Source organism: Helobdella robusta (assembly GCF_000326865.2).
Source record: "Helobdella robusta unplaced genomic scaffold HELROscaffold_18, whole genome shotgun sequence".
In the NCBI taxonomy this organism is placed as follows: Eukaryota; Metazoa; Annelida; class Clitellata; order Rhynchobdellida; family Glossiphoniidae; genus Helobdella; species Helobdella robusta.
The window spans coordinates 2326309-2349588 of NW_008703981.1; the positions used below are offsets into that span (position 1 = coordinate 2326309).

The 23280-nt window shown below is 32.2% G+C and overlaps 4 protein-coding genes across 4 annotated transcripts; 2 read left to right on the forward strand and 2 right to left on the reverse strand.

Moving 5' to 3' along the window:
* Window positions 1-1298: 1298 nt before the first annotated feature.
* On the forward strand, window positions 1299-6116 carry HELRODRAFT_191127 (hypothetical protein; the record flags this gene model as incomplete). Its single annotated transcript, XM_009016431.1, has 9 exons — window positions 1299-1353; window positions 1833-1915; window positions 2321-2418; window positions 2903-3068; window positions 3295-3409; window positions 3648-3772; window positions 3884-4294; window positions 4470-4833; window positions 4858-6116. The coding sequence occupies 9 exons, from the start codon at window positions 1299-1301 to the stop codon at window positions 5220-5222; spliced, it is 1782 nt and encodes a 593-aa protein (XP_009014679.1). The 3' UTR covers window positions 5223-6116.
* A 350-nt stretch (window positions 6117-6466) lies between these two features.
* On the forward strand, window positions 6467-9679 carry HELRODRAFT_154625 (hypothetical protein). Its single transcript, XM_009016432.1, has 9 exons — window positions 6467-6594; window positions 7114-7290; window positions 7403-7586; window positions 7790-7888; window positions 7990-8114; window positions 8233-8344; window positions 8483-8544; window positions 8813-8972; window positions 9220-9679. The coding sequence occupies exons 2-9, from the start codon at window positions 7169-7171 to the stop codon at window positions 9310-9312; spliced, it is 957 nt and encodes a 318-aa protein (XP_009014680.1). The 5' UTR covers window positions 6467-6594; window positions 7114-7168; the 3' UTR covers window positions 9313-9679.
* A 551-nt stretch (window positions 9680-10230) lies between these two features.
* Window positions 10231-11780, reverse strand: HELRODRAFT_170631 (hypothetical protein; the record flags this gene model as incomplete). The annotated part of the gene is made up of 5 exons (XM_009016433.1): window positions 10231-10370; window positions 10657-10725; window positions 11040-11094; window positions 11425-11530; window positions 11710-11780. 5 exons carry the CDS (start codon window positions 11778-11780, stop codon window positions 10231-10233), a joined length of 441 nt encoding a protein of 146 aa, XP_009014681.1.
* Window positions 11781-14396: 2616 nt separating this feature from the next.
* On the reverse strand, window positions 14397-21280 carry HELRODRAFT_191130 (hypothetical protein; the record flags this gene model as incomplete). Its single annotated transcript, XM_009016434.1, has 14 exons — window positions 14397-14511; window positions 14908-15081; window positions 15505-15614; window positions 15713-15876; window positions 15963-16123; window positions 16317-16507; window positions 16676-16773; window positions 17010-17096; window positions 17851-19082; window positions 19398-19539; window positions 19804-19995; window positions 20228-20280; window positions 20849-21000; window positions 21254-21280. The coding sequence occupies 14 exons, from the start codon at window positions 21278-21280 to the stop codon at window positions 14397-14399; spliced, it is 2898 nt and encodes a 965-aa protein (XP_009014682.1).
* Between the last annotated feature and the right edge of the window lie 2000 nt (window positions 21281-23280).

Here is a 23280-nt window from a genome sequence, read left to right on the forward strand (position 1 = left end):
TGTTGTTATTATGTGTCATGTATGCCTAGCCTAACCTTTAACATACCATGTTCTTAAATTATGCGCTTATCTCTATGTATATATATATATATTATGTAGCTATATGATCCGTCATATACAATTATATAGTATAAACACGTGCACAAGTTCTTTTACACAAAGATCAGCTCATAATTTATGCATAACCCATGTTATAGCACAAAGAAAATTGTCCAGCTCATTTCACAATTAGTGATGTTATTATGTGTCATGTATGCTTAGCTTTTAACTTATTGACATAAAATTAATTGAATTCAATGAAATTTTTTTTTCTATTTATAACATTTTTAAACGCTTAAATCCGGCCATAAATCCGGCCGGGGCCGAACTTCGGTGCATCCCTAATTTAATTACACGAGATTGCTTCCTCTGTTGTGATAATGTTACTAACTGGTAATGTTTATTCTATTAGTTGATCTTTATAATTATCATAATTATAATATGTATAATAATAGTTATAGTTGTGATGAAATGTGTCTGTTGGTTTGAAGGTATGTTTTTTGGAGAGATGTTTCCAGGAGTCACCATCATCATTAACTGTCTCCATTTGTAAAGATCCTACAACAGAACCTTTGTAAGTTTGTTTGATTTGTTTGTATGTATGTATGTATGTATGTACGTATGTACGTTTGTTTGTGTGTTTGTATGTGCATGTGTTTGTATGTGCATGGGCTTGTTTGTTGGTTGGTTTCAGTGTATAGGTTTGTATGTTGGTGTATGAATGTTCTTGCAGGATTGTTTGATGGTATGTTTGTACATTTTGTATGCATGCAAGTAGGTGTGTATGTATGTATGCATGTATGTATGTATGTATGTATGTAAAGTTTATCTTTTTTGGTTATCCTTTAAATAAATAAATGTATGTATGTATGTATGTATACAACACACGTTTAGACGACATTTTCCCCGAGATCGGGGGTTGCCGTATGTATGTATGTATGTATGTGTATAAATGTGTATAAATGTGTCTGTGATTAGTGTACGTTTATTGTCTGAGTACCTGTACCTTTATTACTTTTTGTTCACTTTATTTTCTGCAGAATCGTCGATAAGAGGTCATTTGTTAAGAAGAGAAATCTTGAAAGAAAATTAGAAAAGTGAATTTTCTTTCTATGTTTTAATCATCCTGTCACCATTCAACGTCGTTATTAACATCATCATCATCATCATGTGGGTCATTATCTCTGCCATCTACATCATCATCATGTGGGTTATTATCTCTGCCATCTACACCCCTATATTCACCATAGATTTATCAAATGTACGAACTGTGGTCGCCTAAACCACGTGATCTGTGTCATGTACCTGGACGAGGTGACGTCGACACCGTTCGTTTGTCGCCTCTGTCAGAGTAGTACTTCTTCCTCCTCCTCTTCTTCTTCTTCTGTTGGGGTCAGCTATCGACCGACCATTTATCGAGCTTCTGGTTTGCGCTTGCTAATATTTTGAATATTTTATCTTTTAAAAAGAAAGAGAGAGAGAGAGAAAAAGAGAGAGAGAGAGAGAAAGAGAGAGAGAGAGAGAGAGAGATTGCTATAACCACATATAGCAATGTCTTGATGTTTATGGCAAAGCAGTATGATGAATGAATGATGAGAGATTGATAATTGTAGCTGGTGTAATTAATATATTAATGATTAAACAAATGGATAAGAGGAAGAGGAGAGAGAAAAAGAGAGAGAGAGAGAGAGAGAGAGAGAGTGATAGCCATTATGATGATGATAACAACTATATCTGTAAATGATGATGTTGTAGATGTATACCTCTACCGTTTTCAAACTCCCATCCCACAGACATTCCACACAACAATTTGAGCACATTCTTAGAGAATAGGGTGACAAATTTTTTCATCAGAAAGAAATTAGACTCTGGAAAAGTAAGCATTAGAGTCGTAGCTAGCTCCAAAGAAATTACTACTGTCAAACCTAGGTTAGTTGGATTATGTTTGTTATTTTGGATGTATATATATGTATATATATTATATGTCTATATTATACTTAGCATGTGAATATATAATGGTTGTGTAAGTGTATATGTGTATTGATTTTAGTACGTATGTGTGAGGTTTTCTTTCTTCGTTGTGCGTTATTATAGGTTCAAGAAGCATTTTCCTGAGATGTCAAATGAATATCCATACATATCCAAGGTTGATACTTTTCACAAAATTTCTAGTCTTGACTTGACTGATTGATAAATTGATTGGTTGGCTGGTTGGTTGTTTATTTGATTGATTGATTGATTATTTAGTTGATTGGTTGATAAACTTTACACCCACTTGAAGGCTGTATTTGCATTTCAAGAGTTCAACAACCAGGATGTATGCTTCTTCGGTATGCATGTGCAAGAGTATGGTTCAGATGTTCCAGCTCCAAATGCCAGGTGAGATGGTGATGTTGAGAGAGAGAGAGAGAGACAGAGTGAGAGAAAGAGAGAGAGAGAGATGAGAATAATAATGATCATGCTGAAGGAGAATAAAGATGATTTTAATGTTTTTTTTTCAGTTGAACATTTATTCATTTCTCCACTCGACCATTCAATTCCTTTTTTTCTCCTGACATCAGGCGTGTGTATCTTGCCTATCTGGATAGTGTGCAGTATTTTGAGCCGGCGGGCTATCGAACGTCGTTGTACCACGAGATACTGATTGCCTACATGCAGTATATAAAAAATATGGGGTTGGTATGGCATGATTGGTCGGTTGGTTGGCTGATTGATTGGTTGGTTATGTTTGTTTATTGATTGATTAGTCGTTTTGATTGGTTAGTTGGAGGCTTGAATGGTTGATTGATTGGTCATGCTGGTTGGTTTATTGATTGGTTGGTTGGTTGAATGGTTGATTGATTGTTTTCTTTTGTTTCTTCAGTTTTGTATCCCTACATATCTGGTCGTGCCCTCCATGTGAGGGCGATGATTACATCTTCAACTGCCACCCAGTCAAGCAAAAGATCCCAAAAGCAAAAAGATTGCAAGAATGGTACAGGAGACTTCTTGAGAAGGCCACCAATGAGAATATTGTTTCAAATTTTACCGTTAGTTCATTGGCTGATTTGATTCTTTTCAAATATCTCTGTCTGCTTATTGGTTAGGTTGTTTTTAAATATCGACCAGTGAGATGTTTTGATAGGTTGCTGAGATTTGGTTTGCTTGTTTATAAAAATAGCTTCTTGATACGTGAAGTTTTTATTCATTTCTTTATTTTATTAATCAATTAATTAATTTAATATTATATTGTTTTTATCATGCAAATAAATTCAGGATATCTTATCGTATGCCGTTAGTAATGACTTGAAGAATGCAGCTGACATGCCGTATTTTGATGGGGACTTCTGGCCATCATCTCTCGAAGATAATATCAAGGAAATTGAGAAGAGTGAAAACACTAATGAAAAGAACTGCGCGGGAAAGGTTGGCTGATTAGTTGGTTGACTGATTGGTTGGTTGGTCTTTGATGATTTTATTGTTTAGTTGATGATTGACTGTAAATGTCATTTATGGGATGTTTACTTTTATGAAATCTTTTATTATCTTAATAGAATTAATCAGTTACTTTTCGGTGCTGAAGCAAATTTTCTAGCGATGAATTGAAATAAACACTCAGCCTCCCAAAGCCTCACAAGACTCGAAGACAAGAACGAATCAAAAAACTCAAAATAAGGGGAAGAAAGTGCTGCCCTCAACTCATGGAGATGTCCTCGTCGATAAAATTTACTCAACTCTTGGAAAATATCGAGAGGTTTCAGTTCTTTGTGTGTTTTTGTGTAACTTTCTAAGTTGAATTTCATGTGACGCTTTCGTTACGATTGTTTCTCACTGACTTAGTTTGCATTCATTTTTACCCCTCCAGATGTTCTTCGTAGTCGAATTCTTCACCCCAGAAGAAGCCATGACCCTTCTGCCCATCTGTGACCTTGACCCCTTGATGCCGAATGACCTCATGCACGAAAGATCCAGTTTTTTGGTTATGTTCAGAGAGAGGCTGGCCGAGTTCTCATCGCTGCGAAGGGCCAAACATTCAACGTGCATAATGCTGCACGAGATCATTAACAACAACATCAACTCCAGTACTAATAGTACTAATGCTCTAGCTGGCTCCGACGCCAGAGGCAGCATCAGCACCGTTAGTAGTGGAGTACAAGGCGGTAGTGGTAGTAATGTTGTCGGAGTTGGTGGTGGCGATGTGGCTGCCGCTCGACGGTTTGTTTGTTCTGGTTGTGGCAGCAAGGAAGGTGACTTCTATGGTTGCTCAGAGTGTGAGGTATGCCATTTTTACATATTTGCTGTTCATTTTGTATGTTGCTTGACTTTGAATATTTACCAAAAAGTAATGTAAAAATGCCTGTTACATTAACATTACTGTTGCCAATAACGGCCTTCTGTTTCAATTGTGAAAAAATATCCATTTAACTTTCCGACTTCCTAATTACTTACAGACATGGAAGAGCTGTCCTGCTTGCCTGGCGAGCCTCCAACACATCCATCCAACTCACCTCATCTCCACTACGACCGCCCTCAAGAAGAGGAAAATAATTGGCGCCAGTGGTGTGGATGCCCTAGAACATGCCTCATTCTGTCCAGGAGGTCCGGAAGGGATGTGCTACAAAGAAGGTAATGAGGAGGATGTCGCCAGATGTCAGAAATTTAAATCTGCCTTCACTCATGCACCTAGCTGTGAGAACAGGCTCGACTGTCCATCTTGCAGGACGCTAGTTCGTTTGGCGCTGCTACACGCTAGGAAATGTACTTTTGCCACTCCTTGCGGTTCTAATTCTAGCAGTGTCGGTACTGCTACTGATGGTAATTCTACAAAAGCTACTGCTGGTAATAACAACAATAGTACCACTTCAACAATCACTACAATCACTACTGCTACTGAAGCGAGTGTTACTTCTGCTACTAACAAAATTGCGAACACAGAGCAAGTTCAACCCCCTCAACAACAGCATATTACAGAGTGTCCAGTTATATTCTGCACGGTGGCCAGATCAAAGTTGCAGCAGCTGCTGTCGAAGCAGAGAAAGATGGGCGAGAGAATGTTGAAGAGGAGAACGGCAGCCATGATGGTGAACGAGGAAAACGATGGTTCTGCCAGTGGTGGTAGTGGTGGTGGCGCTTCATCGTCGTCGTCGGCTGCCAGTGAGAGAGTTGATTCCAGGCAGGACTTTCAAAGAATGGGATCTATGTAGTGTGGTTGATGTTGTTCGTTGAGTCTGAGTGTTTATCCGAGTCCATTGTGTTTATCTGCTTGTTTGATTGTTTGCCTGTATGTGTGTGTGTGTGCGTTCGTGCGTGTGTGTGGGTGTGTATGTCAATCAACGCTAGCGTTTTCAGTAGAATCATGATTGAGGATGAATGAATGAGTGAATAAATGAATAATATTCTCTTTTAAATCAAACAGATTGTTTCGTGAATAAAATGTCAATTAAACAGATCAATATAGTAAAAGGAATGATTAAGAGTTGAAGGATGTAATGAGGGATTGAACGAATGTATGAATATTCATGTTCTCAAACTTTTTCAGAAGTCATTTTTACTATTTACTGTTAGGTTAACAAATGTGTGCTTTTATATTATGTAATGACCCTGGTTGTTATAATAATTTTCGTTTTTTTTTACGATCGTCGTTATTTGTGATGTATAATTGATTTTATCTTATCATTTCTTTCTTATAAACACAAAGAAGAGATAGAATTAAATTGAGATAGAATTAAAATCACTTGAGGAAGATGTTCAATTTTATTTCTTATTTCCAACTTGCTGGCGTTTACTAGTGCTCTGCTCCATTTAACTTAGGTAATATTTCACATCACATTCATATATTTGTATTGCTAACTATTTATATGTATGTGTATATATATAACGATCAAAATATTAATTAATGTATCTTGGTATGCGCGTATATTTGTTTGTCTCTGTATTTATGTATGTATGTGTATGTAATGGTTTTAGTTTTGATCATTTTTTTCCACAGCAGTAACGTTTAACGTATTAAGAAATTATCTTTAATGTGAACAGTTTTTCTCTGAAATGAGACTTTGATGACTATGATTCAGTCTTATAAATTATAATATTATTACATTTATAAGTATATGTGTTTAGGAGGGGTTTGAACAATACAATACTTGAATATGATATACTGAGTATGTGTGTGTATATATATATTTCAGAAATTTATACGAAAGCGCTATATAAATGCTCACAACAGACAGACATGCGCTTACTCGGTTTACACTTAGAGTTAAGGCTATTGAAATATGATAGATGTGTAATATTTGTTAAAAGTATTTTAAATTTAGCATCTATTTGTGCGTTCTAGGGCGTGTTAATGTTGAAATTTCAACTTTGCACTTCACATACGGTGTTAAAAAAGTTATAAAATATTTGTTCTTCCCTTTTTAAGTTTTATAATCTTTGTTCGTTGTTTTCTTGTGTGTTTTCGCTTGGTTCATATATGAATTTTCTCGGCGAGAGATCTCGGTCCGACAATTTAGAGACAGAAAATTCATTCACCAGTAGCGAGTCGTGCATTCTGAGGAACGGCTTTCCGGTCGGAAGAAAGTTAGTACATTTTCGTATAATTTCCGTTTGCTTCAACGATCGTGAGCGATATTTGACGTACTGATAATTTTGTCATGTGTTGGTTGGCTGTGTGTTGTATAGAAAGATCATCCTGTCCTTATTTGTTTACCTTCATTTTCGATTGTTGAAGTTTTGTGATTTGCTTTCTGAGCGACTTTTCTCGAGTTTTAAATGATAATTCATCGGCTGCTGTTCATATTTTCGAAATTATTCTTTTTTGATATCAGTAATGAGTGATGTAAAGATTCTGCATAATGCGTGTCAATAACAATGATTTCTCATCGTTTTTATTTTTATATTTATTTTATAACATTGCAAATTTAAATTTTAACAAATTGACAAGCATTTCACTGTTTAATTTAAACTTTAAAAGAGTGCATGTGATTTTTAATTTTGCCATAATTCTTGTGATCAGCTTTCTTTGTGTTTGTCTACATCTACACAATCTACAGATCAGATGATCAGCAAATTACTGTTGAACTTTTCTTATAAATTCAGAATCAACATCAGCAAGCAGATTAGGAAATTTTCCACTTATACATTGGAGAGCAGAATGCCAAACATAAAAATCTTCTGTGGAACCTCCCATGGGGAATTGGCTCACAAGATCTGCGACAGATTGGGCATTGAATTAGGCAAAGTTACATCAAAAAAATTCAGCAATCAAGAAACATGGTTAGTTTTTCTGCTAATTTCTTAACTTAATCATTCAAAATTTATCATTTATTTATATTCTGTCCAAAATTAATTAACATTCATTTATGCTTTGAAATTCATAAATTACTAGTGTTGAAATTGGGGAATCGGTTAGAGGGGAAGATGTGTTCATCGTGCAAAGTGGTTGTGGGGAAATCAACGACATGATCATGGAACTACTCATCATGATCAATGCCTGCAAGATTGCGTCTGCTTCACGAGTCACTGCAGTCATCCCATGCTTTCCTTATGCTAGGCAGGATAAGAAGGATAAGGTTATTTTTAAAAAATTATCAATGTATTCATTTGTGTGTTGTAGAATGCTCTAGAATTTTAAATCAGTGCTAATTTCAATTACTTTTTTGTTGGATGCATGTTTTGTGGTTTTTATACTAAGTGTGCACACTTGTAAATTATTTCATTTTTTAATATTTAGTCTATTTATATTCATTAATTTTGTATTTTTATTTCTATACAGAGTCGTGCACCAATTTCAGCAAAGCTGATAGCTAACATGTTGTCGACAGCCGGTGCAGACCACATCATCACGATGGATTTGCATGCCTCGCAAATACAGGTAGGTGAAAATTAGTGAAATTAGGCAAATCATCTAATTTATCGTGCCTAAAAATAATTATTTTTTTAAAATGTTGTTACTAAGTAATTTTTTTAAATCAGGGTTTCTTTGACATACCCGTGGACAACTTGTACGCTGAACCGGCAGTCCTGAAGTGGATTAGGGAAAATATTCCCGAGTGGAGAAACAGCATCATCGTGTCCCCGGATGCTGGTGGAGCTAAAAGGTCAGTCACTTTTGATGGATTGTTTGATGGATGGATTGACCTGTAACTAGCCTAATCAAATTAATTATTGTGGTTGATAAATTGATGGTCAATCATTTTATTGATTTTTTTGTTTCAGAGTCACCTCAATTGCTGACAAGTTGAATGTTGACTTTGCACTCATCCACAAAGAACGAAAGAAGGCTAATGAGGTTGCATCCATGGTTCTCGTTGGAGATGCCAAGAATAAGGTATAAATAATTCTTTTTAACAGTCAATTTTTTATTTCAGATCCTATGTAAATCTATTCTCTCTCTCTCTCTCTCTCTCTACCTCCTTATCTCTATTTGTAAAAATTTATTCTTTAAAATGAGGTTTTTCTTCGCCAGGTTGCCATATTAGTTGATGACATGGCAGACACCTGTGGTACCATTTGCAAGGCAGCCGAAAAGTAAGTCGGATAGATCTTGTGATTGCTGCTTGAAGTTTTTTAATTTCCGCTTTCAATTGTACAGTCAACCAAATGATTGGTGGTTTGCAAGTCAAACATTTTCTCTCTATGCTTGTTCTTTAACTTCATTAAACAAAAACAACAAAATCAAATTTACATTCTTCCATTCTTTATGAATTAATAAAATCATTTGGTTTTTTACTTCACTCCATTTCATATTTTTCTTCCCACCGTTATTCCTCTAATCATTTTTTCTCACTATCTCCAGATTATTTGAAGCTGGTGCCTTGAAAGTGTATGCCATCTGTACGCACGGAATTTTATCAGGTCAAGCTCTGACTCACATTAACAACTCTCATTTTGAGTGTGTGGTTGTCACCAACACCATACCGCAAGAAACAAATCAGAACAATTGCAGCAAATTGCAGGTAATATAAAAGATGCGCTTGTACGTGCAAATGTGTGTACATGCGTGTGTATTTCTTTCATGTGTATGTGTGCAGGTATATGGATATTTTTACATTTCTATCTCCATTTAATGTAATGTATGTGATTTTGTGTGTGTGTAATGTATGTTTTTGTATGTTCATAAAGAGGCAATACTAATAATTAATTATAGGAATTATTATTATAATTATTATGTTTATAATTTTCATTCCCAAAATTATCTACCAGGTGATAGACATTTCAATGATCTTAGCCGAGGCCATTAGGCGCACCCACAACGGTGAATCAATCTCATACCTGTTTGGACATGTACCTCTCTAGTTTCTCGTCAAACGATTATTATTATCATCGTAATATTATTATTATCATCATAATATTATTATTATCGTAATGTTATTATTAATAATTGTTATCTTTGATTTCAGTACTAATGTTACTAAAATTGCTATAGGCTATGTCTTATCTTTTATGTCAACTCATTTTATTATGTCCTTATATTTTATATTGATATAATTATAATAATAAAAATTATTATTATTAAATTATTATTATTATTACCACTTTAAATATTTTCAGTATTATTATTACTATTACTAATGTTACTAATGACTATTAAAGTTATTTTTGGTTATATTTCTATATTTTTTTATTGCTGTTGATACGTTGTATAACTTTGCTGTGTTTGCTTTTCCAGGTTTCGTTTGTGTCAGGTATATTTTTATTTACTAAAAGCAGACGCGCGTACACATATATAAATATATATAGATAGGTGTGTATGTGTGTATATAATTTATGTACGTATGGCATGTTTGTGTAAATATATTAATAGATTGGTATAATACTCGCGTTGATGTTTCAACCCTCGGTTTTGAAGTGAAAGTATTTTTGGGTACACACCGTGGTACTATTGCATACATATATATTTATGTATAGTTATGTGTATGTAACAATAAATATAAGAAGTTATAAAATGTTTTTTAACAGCTTCAAGATTAAATGATCAATTGACGTTATTTTTTTACCATATTCTGATGGAATAAAATTATCGATGTCAGAACGATACGATAGTTAAGATTATATTGATGAGTTAATAAATTAAGATTTTATTTCTCGTTTTGAAGCATTAAATAAGATAGCGCGTTTTTGAAAGTTTATCTGTACTTTGTTTTATTTAAGCGGCTTTGATGATGTTTTCAGTGTCTTTGATCGAAATTTCGTCTTCTGAGGTTTCTTCGATCGTCATTTCATTTCCCGTTGTAGTTGTGGTACTTCCACGACTTTTCCAGTTAGTGCAGTTGCTTCTATTTCAATTTTTGCCTGAAGTGGAAGGTTTGATACCTCGTAAGCACATCTGGCCGGTAGGCGATCCGGAATGAAGTCTGCATGGTGAGAAGGTGTTCATGTGGGAATTTAAAAATGATATTAGGCTAGAGTTCTAGGATTAAAAACATTTTGGGGGTAGGAACCGTGATTGAGTGTAATTTTAATGATCGTGTTACTAAATAATGACGAAGTTGTAATAATTTCTAACATAAATGATAGAACTAATTAATTGTAACGATGGTTTGGTAATTTTGGCACTAGTATTGCGGTAACTGGTGATATGATATGAGATCTATTTCGTACATAGTACGAAATAGATAATGAACGAGAAAAAGAAGTAACATTTTGCATAGATGTTGTTAACTGTCGGCCAGTCCTTTATATCCTTCAGTAAGATGGTAACCTTCACAACTGTCGATGGTTTAATATATATATCATTATTAACGCTATAAATACATACACACATCCATTTATATATAAATATATATAGATAATATTATTACTAACCGTTTCCATAATCAGTTCCAGCTGCTAAGACATGCCCATACATACACACATCAATTTATATATAAATCAGTTCCAGCTGCTAAGACATGCCCATACATACACACATCAATTTATATATAAATATATATGTAGTGAAAATTATTATTATTATAGCATATATATAGTATAAATTAGAATATTGTAAAATATAAATATGTATAGATAACACTATTGCTAACCGTTTCCATAATCAGTTCCAGCTGCTGTTAAGACGTGCCCAAGGTTTATCAAGGCCTGAAAAAAGGAATAAGAAACAATCTACTCTGGTCCTCTCAATTATTCGGCAAATACTCCAGTAAAAAGTTACGTGAAACCACAATTAGTCATAAAATTCTACTTTATTAATCAGTTGAAACCACAAACATTCAGTAAAAACCATGCCAGCAATTATTGAAACCAAAAATATTTATCAAATTCTGCCTTAGTAAACCTCTCAAACCACAGATACTCGTCGAACGATATCTTAGAAAATACTCAAAACTACAATAACACACCAACTACTGCGCTAGCTAGCAACTACATACAGAATAAAAAACTGATAAATCATAAAATGTAATAATCAACTTGGTTTGTCTCGCCTTCGATTCCTCCATCAGCTAACTTCTCCGACTTTGGATCTAAACCGACCAATCCGGATACATACACGGTCTGATTGGCTACTACAGCCTGGCTTTTGAGACGAAAATTTATTATTATTCCTGTTATTATTGATAATAGTTTAAAAATAATATTTATGATAATTTGCAAACATATTATACAATAATATCGAAAAAAATACAAAATCGTCGCACAGTACAAAACACCGATTTAATACAGTACAATACGAAGAACATACAACAGAGTACGGACCTGTAGGGTGCCCTGGGCTTCGGTATGTCAGGGGAAAAAATACGACTAATACAACTATTAGAAGATGCCATTTTATTTGTGTATTATGTATTATTGTGTATAAATATACAATACGCAAATATTGAGAAAATATTTTTTCAAAACAAAAGCAAGAGGCCAATTTGGATTTCAATTTTTTCCCCACTATATATAAAAATGCTATCGAATATTTGATGGCTATGTATGTATGTATTTACGTGCGTACGTACGCTAAGCATACAATTGTATTGGTGTCACATACGAACGAATGTATGTATGCATATATGTAACGATCATCCTTACAATACAGCCTTCGAACTTTAGAATTAAGTCCATGTGTCAATAATGTATGTATATATATATATATATATACATACATAAAACCTCGTTCCTAAATATATATATATATATGCCAGTACTTGCAAGCATCTCATACAAACACACACACACAGGCAAACACATACACATACACACTTTTTGAAACTTTGATCTAATATTTTGCTGAAACCGATAACAAGGTTATCCAAACAAATGAAACATGTTTTCTGCAACTATTAAACCTTATAATTATCAACAAGTGCATTACACAAATAATATAACATTACTATAAGTATATTTGTATATAATTAAATGATATAGTTTTTGCAAATTTGTTAACAAGGCAATTAGATTTATTAAATTCATTGGTTTTTTAAATACAGAAAACCTATGCATACATTTAACTGTGTGAATCAACCAACCAACCAACCAACCAACCAACCAACCAACCAACCAACCAACCAACCAACCAACCAACCAACCAACCAACCAACCAATCAATCATTCATTCTTTTCATCCATTCATTCATCTATCCACAACTTACTGAATCACTCATAATCATTAATCTTCACGGAATTCTTTTTGATTAATGGAATTCTACTGACGATCCCATTCCTCTCGTAAACGTACAACGTATCCGGATCTTCTATCCAGGAATTCCTGGCCCCATCCTCAAATATTAACCTGAATTAAAGAATATGTACACACACACACAAACCCGTTCCCCTTTCATACAGAAATTATTTTATATTGCAAAATACGTTCGCTACCAACAACTACTAGGTCCTTGTGCTCGCTTACAATTCTTCTAATGGCTTCATCAACTGGCTGGACATTTAAGCGGATATCAATCAATCAATCAATGAATCGATCAATCAATCAATGAATTGATCAATCAATCAATGAATTGATCAATCAATCAATCAATGAATTTATCAATCAATCAATAAATCCTTTATAGTTAACAACCGGCCAGTTCATTAGTGATATAAGGAAAATAGAAATATAGAACATTCGACTGTCAAGCCACGAATTTAAATAAATTAAATATCACAATTAATAAGGAAAACTAATAATTATAATTATAATTAATAATTATAGCCATAATTAATTATATAATAATAACTAGTCACACGGACCCAGCCCTGGAACTCAGGCCAAGCAGTTTTCTGGAAATCATTGACGGACAGCTGGCCACAGCTTGGACATCATCAAACAGTAATAAAATACATTACAATAATAATATTTATTTATTTATTAATAATAATAATAAATATTAATTATAATTAATATTTATTATTATTATTATTAATTATTAATAATTTAATAATTATTAAAAAAATAATTATAATTAATTAATTAATAATTTAATAATTATTAAAAAAATAATTATAATTTAGATACAACGAAAAGATAATGATTTTTCAAGAAACGATTTTTAAACTATATATAGCATATACAAACCACACACCTACACACATATTTATCAATACCATGTGATATATATATATTATTATTATGTGATACATTACGATACATCAAAATACAAATATCGAAAGAGGTATCTTATGAAACAATAGCTTCATTTTTAACATAATATATACATATAAACACACACACACACATAAATAAATATTTATGAAGTAAAAACCTTACCAAACGCTGAAAATATAGGAGCAAACTGAAAATGCAATGTAAATAAGAAACTTATGCATTGGACCTACCTACTCCACTTCCAACCTTAAATAATAAAAAAATCTTACAGAAGAATTCACAGAATATCAACAGTCACGAATTTATTTATATTTTAATCGATTAATTTGCGAATAATTAAGAGGATTAGTTATTAATTTCATGAAAAGATGATCATAATTTCTGGACGTCAAGACATTCACATTGGAAGCAATAACATCAATAGGCACACATCATTCACATATACACCATTACTTAAAACCTAAGCGTATTATAATAGCTAGATACAGTACACACACACACACATATACATATGTATATATATATATCTGTGTATATCTAAATAAATATATCTGTGTGTATCTACATACATATACAATTACATACAAAGTTATGACCGTAAATTTAAATAGAAAACAAAACAATTTACCAAACCATTTTCTTTTTTTTACAGGTGATTAAATGCATTTACAATGATTGATAACATACATGTATAAGTTTCTTACATTTACATTTATTGATAAACGCGCTTGCAAATTGAAAACTGCAAAAATAAAATAATTAGTTAACTGAAATTTTTTTTCAAATAGGATGAAATTATGAACATAAGGGTGAAAATAATTAGTTATAATTAATTACAGTCATAATAATTACAATATTATTTATTTGATTGTTGGTAGGCTTTAGCCCATTTTTCAACGGTGCTATATAGATTTTCTAAATATCTGTGATCAAATGGTACGAGCAGGATCTCCTTCATGATATCTTTCGTCCTGGATTGAAAAAAAAATTTTTGTGCAGATTCACTGCTACGTTATTGTAATCCTTAAATATTGTTATGATCATGACGCACAAACACAAACGCACACACACGTACACACACACACACACATATATATATACATACATACATACACACACACACACACACACACACACACACACACACATATATATAGCTTTTATAACAAGATAAACCAATTACACTAAAAACACACAACAGAATTTTTTTCCTAATTTAAAAATTATAAATCTATCTGGGACCAAACAATAAAAAAACAAAACTAAACTAAATAACCGTAGCAGTGCATGAAAAAATTATTAAACAAAATTTCTTTGGCATACCTTAAAAATAAAGGCACAACCCTTAAACATAAAAAAAACTTTACCTAAATGAGGCAGCCTTTATGTCTATGGTCCATTTAGGTGCCACTGATGACGTTGGTGAGGTTGGTTGCAATGGGAAGGACGATAAACTACTAGAAAGTGGAAGCCTTAGATCATCTGTGTAGATCGTGAACTTGTAGGCCGGTGTAGAATATGACATAAACGACAGGGAAAATCTTTTTTTTTAAATATTATTTCAATTATTATATATTATATTATTATTTTAACAATTATTATTATTGAGGAGTGGAAATTATCCAATACATGTAGGCTAACATGGAAATTGAACTAGAGCACGTAAAGTTAATTAAAAATTAATTATATATATATAAAAAAATATAAATATATATATATATATATATATACATATATACTATAATGTGAGCCTATAAGGCCTATAGTTATACCAACCAATAACTAAATTATCATAAATATTATTATTAATCTTTAGAGTATTAGTATTACTAATATTATTAATCATTATATTATAAAAATATTATTATAAATATTATTAATCCATAAAGTAGTATAATTTAAAAAAAGTTATTAACATATTTCCATGATACCATAGACAGAGCAATGATAATAATATGACAAACCTTGTTCCATCGAAATCAACAATTCTCTTGACGCCGTATTTATCCAAAGACCTCAGGAAGTCGTAGTGGCCCTCTGTCTCCATCACCAGCATCGACATTTCGTCAACTGTCTGTAAGTTGAACAACAACAACAACAACAACAACAACTACTACTACAATAATAATAATAACGATAACAATGGCAAAATAGCTCATTCAATGGAATTACCTTAAAGAGCTCTGAGAGAGATTGACACTTCTTGGCCGCGCCCTCAAATGCAGCCAACTTATCAGCTAGCAGATGCTCCATCAGTAAATTCTTCACATTTTCCAATTTTATCTCATCATCTTCAAAATCTTCATCGTCGTCTTCACCTAAAAAATCTTGCTTATCTAAAGTGATAAGAGCAATAGCAATAATTAACATAGTAATAATAATAATAAATATATTGAACATGATAAAATAAAAAGAAACCCACCCATGTATTTAAAGGTCTGCTTATATGATAGGCCGACAAGAGCCTCGACACATTTGAAACTCTGCTGTGATTGGCTGAATTTGAAATGACAGAAAGCCGACTGACCAATCAGAATGTACAACGCATTGACGTCACATGTAGGTATGGAGAAACCGACGTATCTAAACGCAAGAATAAAAAATTATACCAATATTAATGATGATATCAGTCGTAAAAATAATCATTCAAATTATAAATATTAATAAGTGATAATGAACAACATCATAAACAAAAAACACAAGCAGACAGAGAAAGACAAACAAAGAGAGAGAGAGAGAGAGAGACAAATAGAGAGAGAATGAGAGACAAACAGACTTCTGTAGGACCCCAGCATATGATTCAGTTTCCTTTAGCAGACTACTTCTACTATCCCTCAATCTCTTATTAGAACTGGCAGACAGCGTGTCCGGTGACGATAACGATAACATATTTGATGGTGACGATGACGACGACGATAAAGATGACGTAGATAATGATGATGAACCTTTTCTGCTTGACCTTTTAGTCTGAAGAAAAATTTTTTTCTTTGGTGATTTAATCTCGTTAGCTTTATCAATAATCTTTAGAAACCTAACAAATCTTATTTACAATCATATAACAAAAGCATCATTGTCGGAGTTACTTATCATTATCATCACCACCATCATCGTCGTCTTCTTCATCATCATCACTACCTTTTTGGCAGGTATATTATCCAGCTCTTCAACGACAACATCACTGAAATCTTCAAAAGATTTGAGGCACCTGTCTCGAATGACCTTGAACTCCATGGCTGTTTTATTCAATCCGTCAATCATCAATCAATCAATCAATCAACCAATCAATCAACCAACCAATCAATCAAACAATCCATCAACTAACCAACCAGTCAATCAATCAATCCATCAACCAACCCACCAATGAATGAATCAATGAATGAATCAACCAATCAATCAAATAATATTCGTTTATTGTTTACTCAGTTATAACCGCATAAGCACACACACACACGCACGCACGCACACAAACCTTTCCAAACACCGCTATCGGGATCGTCATCAGCATCCCCAAGTTTATCATTTATCAGGTCATTCAGAGTGCTCCATACATCAATATCTGTTGAATCAATAAATAAACGTCGTGAGAAAGAGAGAGAGAGAGAGAGAGAGAGAGAGAGAGAGAGAGAGAGAGAGAGAGAGAGAATACATACCATAACAAAAATCAATCTAAACTTACAGAATCGAAATCTGTTGACTTGATAGGACCAGTCCACCACATTTTTAACCATTTTCTCACCATTAAACTGTACAAATAGGTAGAAAATACAATACAATACAATACAGTACAATACAATGCAATACAATACAATATTTTTATGTTTCCTCCTCAATATGATACAGCATAATGAAGACAGGATTGTTGTGAAAGAGTTCATTAAGGAACTCACCTAGCACAATTACCTGGAACATAAATTGCCAATGTGTGTATGCATGTGTGTATGTATGTATGAATATATGTATGTATGCGTGTATGTATGTATGTATGTATATATGTATGTTTGAATGAGCAGCTAAAGAGTGATTGTATGTCTGAATGAGGCAATAAATTTGTTTTAACCTTCAAGTTATTTCTACAAATATGAACAACAGAAATAGTGTCTACAAAAATTGTATTAGCAACAACAACAACAACGACGACAACAACAACAACGACAATAACAATTAATAACAATTAATAACAATAACCAAAACTTTGCTTTTTTCAAAAACTTCTTCCAACTCTTTAGTGTCAACCAACAATTTTTCCTCCTCATCATCATCGACACCATCATTTCTACTACTACTACTACTACCACCACCACCACCACCACCGTCGTCATCATTATTATTATCATTCAATAAAAATTCTAGCCCCAATTCTTTGACGATACATTCAATGGTCTCTGACGTTGAGAATGACGTCATATTTGTAGTTGCTGCTGCTGTTGTGGTATGTTGATTAAGCGTCCTATCAATTTCAGCCTTTTTTCTCTTAAGGGTTTCAACAATGTTTAAAAAATCGACCTCCGAATTGAACGGCTTGTAATCAGTTTCTAAGAGTTTTTGTAGAGCTAGTGACGGTTGATGTTTGTTGGAGATTACGCAATACGGCCCTAAAAATGTCGTGGTTTCACTTTCACTTTCATTTTCGTCATTAGAAGGGTTTACGTTTTTGTATCTACTACGACAAGCCCTGAGTGAATGTGCGTGAAAATTGAGTGACAAACTTCCATCGCTTCTGTACCTCCACTTTGATTGGTCGTTGATATTTTTGAGGATAAATACAGATTCCACTTCATCATCTATGTTATCGTCATTTTTAAACAACGACAGCACCTTCTCCATAGTAACAACGTCACCATCACCCATTTCATCATCATCGTCGTCGTCGTCATCAGCCATCATCAGATTCAATTCCTCGTCAATATTATTACGACATCTCTGAAGAAGTACATTGAAGTAATCGACTTGATCAAAATCACTGCAAGTATTTCTATTGTTCATGGTAATATTACTACTACTACTACGTGACGTGATAACGACAGCAGCAGCAGCAGCGCCAGAAGCCGCAGCAGTAGAATTAAAGCTATTAAATGTAGTAGTATTACAGTCGTTTGAGTTATTGATGCTATTAGCATTAGTACAGTAGTTTGGACCAACGGATGTAGTAGAGACATTTTTGTGGAAAATAGCAGCGTCATCATCATCATCATAATTATTATTGTTATTATTATTATTAACAATGACGTCATCATCGTCGTCGTCATTCCTGGCATCTTCCTCGTCGACGTCACGCATCATGGTCGGCTCTCTGACATTTTTCAAATCCAACGTCGAACTTTCGCTGATGTCCATGCAGGAAGAGGAATAGTCCATTCCCTTCGTGTCATTCTCAGGAGCATCAGACATCATCATTGTCCGATGGATGGGTGGGTCCATCTCTGTCCTCGAGGGGTGTTCAGCGTATGATGATGGCGATGATGTTATTGTTGACGTTGATGATGATAGAACGTTGATGTTCTGTTGGTCACATTCATGTTGTGGTGAGCTAGGGTATAAAAATCTGAGGAAAACAATAATAATAATCATTAGCTATAAAGTAGGTAAATTCAGTAATGTATTTATGTATGTATGTATGCATGTATCCATATATGTATGTATGTTTGTATGTATATGTATGTATGTATGTATGTATGTACGTATGTATGTATGTATGTGTCTTTCTGTATGTATGAGTATCAAAACTGACATTAAATAAATAAATTTATCACCAACGATAACTTTAACTAAAGATAGTATAAAAAAACTGGTAATAATAATAACAATAATAACAACAATAACAATAATAATAATATAACTAGAAATTATGATGAAATACTTTTGGGTCATATTAATCATATTATTGATGAGAGTTTCGTTGAAGCCAGGCACCATCGAGCCTGCCCCCAAATGAGATTGGTTGGTAAACGTTGAATCTGAAACTGCATAATTAATTATTACTTTATTACTACCATAATTACCTTTCATAATTATTATATTATATATATTCATTTATTATTATATAATTAATCACATTATTCTAATTATAATTATCAGTTTTGTTACAATTGTTAGCATACAATCATCAAACAGATCAAATCATCTCATCATCATCATCATCCTCATTGATCATCAAGCTATTATAATTATAAATAATAATAATATAATTATTATATTATCATTTACACTCACCCAATTACGTTACAACACCAGTACCACCACTGAAATAAAAGAACACAACTAACTGTCTTGGAAACACCTCTCATCATCACCAAAGATAGTATAGTTTCCGTCGACAATATCCAACGATGGAGTCACTACTGTAGTCGCAAATGACGTTATTGTTGTTGTCGGTGGTAGTGTAATTGTTGTTGCTGAGTTCGGACCTCTTAACTCTGTGGTACTGGCGTTCCTCATATCATCTGAAGTCACAAAAACTATCATTATATTGTACATTATAATGATTTTAGTATAAATATATTAATTAATTAATTAACATTGTATAAACTTATGGAATGAATATAATTAACCACAATTTCAACATTGTAAAATTAAAAGTAGCATAAATTATCTTTAAAAAGAAATCGTTTTACATAACCAATGACTTCATCATAACTATACTAATAATAACAACAACAATAATAAATAACAATCATCATCATAACTCACAAGAATCGTGTGACTCGCTCGAAGAATCCACATTTAGATACCGCTGAAATTCTCTGGGGAAAAAACCAAAAACAGTAAAAATAATTGTTATATTGTAACCGTAGTTGAAAATTTATGTAGCTAGTAACAGCACTGTACTAGTAAACTAATGCTAGTAGTTATAATTCTTGTATTCTAGTAGTTATATATATATATATATATACACACAAATACAATATGTACCAATCATCATTATATTACATTAAACTAATTATTAACACGAAGATTGAAAATACTATTACTACTATTATTACTAATACTTATATATATAAATATAATATATATATTAAATATATATGTTATAAATTTATTATATATATTATATATACATTATATATTTACGAAATATATATATATATATATAGCTAAGTTATAATTTTTCAATTACTACTACTGGTACTCTTACCAAAATGCTACTAATACTGATACAGCCTAATACTCATACTAACAATAATATAACAACCATCAGTTAAAAACTTTTAAAATTACTGGCAAACAGAACATTTAAAAATTAATAATTAATTTTTAATAATTATTAATTCCATATAACAAATACAACTGAAATACTAATCTAGTACAGACCGGACATGTTGAACATCAGAGAAGCTAACTCTTCTGGATTTTCTATCTTTGGTGGTTGTAAGATCGTCTTCTTCGAAGTTGGCCGTCTGCTGCTGTTGTTGATTATCCGGATGATGAGGAGGTTGGATGATGTTGGGGATTTTTATCTCGCGCTGGTGTTAGGAAAAAAGTTTATTCAATGAATGATGCAGTAAATTTTAGTTAGGTAATTTATTAATTTAGTGTAGTTTCAAGTTTTAAATGCACTTTTTTGATGTATATTTTGTCATTTTGATCAGATTTGTAATTAATTAATAATTTTTATTTGAGCTGATATAAAAAAGAAAGAAGGTAGAGAATAAGTAAATAAACTTAACTTAACTAAACAATTGAGAGTGAATTATGGACAAATGAAAAAAAACATACCAGAGCTCGGAAATTTTTATCCGCCATCTTTAATCTTTCCCTAATCAACAACACTAATCAGATTATTTATTTATTTCCTCAATTTCACTCTTTCTAGAGTTTACAAAATCGAAAACTTGGATACAAGCGCGATTATTTTGGAAAAATAGAGATGGGCGATAGCAATTTAAATATTTAGACATTAATGAAATTTTGGTCTTAAAACTATGAGGTGCCTGAGAGTTATAAGGATAGAGTTTAACGAAAGAAAAAACATTTTTTTTAAATTATATAGTTTAAATTTTCACGTTTCGTTTAAATGCTATAAAATAAATTTTATTTTTTAATAATTTTATTTTAAATTTTCCTCTTCACTGTAATAATACTACGATGCGAAGAAAAGTATTAATATACTACTACACAATTCATTTATAATTTAAAAAATCAAAAGTATTAATAAATATAGTGATAATCATAGAAAAAAAACGTTAATAATAAAATTATGACGTAATAATTACGTATTTCAAGCGTCATTATATGATGATGATAGCCTAATATTTTGACAAAAACTAGCATCAACAACAGCATTAGGCTAATGATAACAAGAGTAATATTTAATAGGTAATAATGGTAACAATAATAGCAATAATAACAATAATAATAAGCATTTATAACTTGTTGTTATTATTATTACGATTATAACAATTTAATAATAATTATTATTTTAATATTCATTATTTAGAAAAATGTCATGTGTGATACATCTAGATTTGAAATACATACAAATGTCTTTATAAAGAGGTGTAGATTTGTGTTATAGCGAAACCAAAAAACACACAAATACATTCATATACAACTATGCATACTAACAAACAAACAAACACACACACACACGCACGCACGCACACACACACACACACACACACACACACACGCACACACACACATACGTAGATACACACATAAACACGTAGATACATAGAAACATACATGCAAACATATATACAAATATTACATAAAAAACAGAAATACAAACACTTAGATACATAAACGCACTTACATACAATCGTATACAAACACATATACAAACATACAAATACATTTAAAAAGTGATCTCTAAAACATTAGATAATCAAGGCAACTTAGGATGATAGTGAAGAAAAAAAATTTGAAAAGAAAAAGAAAAAAAATTAATTTAACAAATTAAATAATTAAATTAAATATATCAAAAAATGAAATATATCAAAAAATGGGAATTTTATATTTCAAAGTGAAATTACGCAAATATAAAAATAATTTCCGGATTAAAAGTGTTTATTTAATTTTAATTTAATTACAAACAAATTAGAAAAAGTTGACGACGTCAGAGATGTTTACACCCTGGTTCAAATCATAAAAAGCCATCACAAGGTAATAAAATAATAATAATAACAACAACAAAAAGAATAATAAATAATAATAATAGCAATAAGAATGAATGAATTTAATAATGGGACCGGAACTAATATAATGAAAAGTTGTTACAGCAAGACCAACATGAAAAAAATATCATTACGGGAATTATGATGCCTATATATAGGGCAGGGGTGGGCAAACTTTTTGCTATGAGGGCCACATTGAGAGCTATTTTACAATTGAAGGGCCGTCCATGTACTTAAAAAGCCATAGTTTGCCCACCACTATTTTAGGCAATCGAACACACACACACACTCATATACCTATTATAGATATACAATATATAAATAGATACATACATAATATACGCATACACTATATATATATATATATATATATATATATATATATATATACATAGATACATACATTGTATATATACATAAAATGGTGAAATATCGATTTTAATACGGGGAACATACAAAATGAATAAGATAAAAAAGATAAAAACCTCTGCAGTGAAATATGCTTGATATTCAACAGTCATTCAAATACGTCTGAGTAACTGTAGATATATATATATATATATATATATACGTGTGTGTGTGTATGTGTGTGTGCCTGTGTGTGTGTATTTTTGCAATAAACTTGTG

What these genes read in the sequence shown, in the direction of transcription:
- HELRODRAFT_154625 (XM_009016432.1), top strand. Translation starts at nt 7,169, where the DNA reads ATGCCAAACATAAAAATCTTCTGTGGAACCTCCCATGGGGAATTGGCT. An exon ending in TTCAGCAATCAAGAAACATG is followed by an intron (nt 7,291 to 7,402) that starts GTTAGTTTTTCT and finishes ATAAATTACTAG; the next exon opens with TGTTGAAATTGGGGAATCGG. An exon ending in ATTTGCAAGGCAGCCGAAAA is followed by an intron (nt 8,545 to 8,812) that starts GTAAGTCGGATA and finishes CACTATCTCCAG; the next exon opens with ATTATTTGAAGCTGGTGCCT.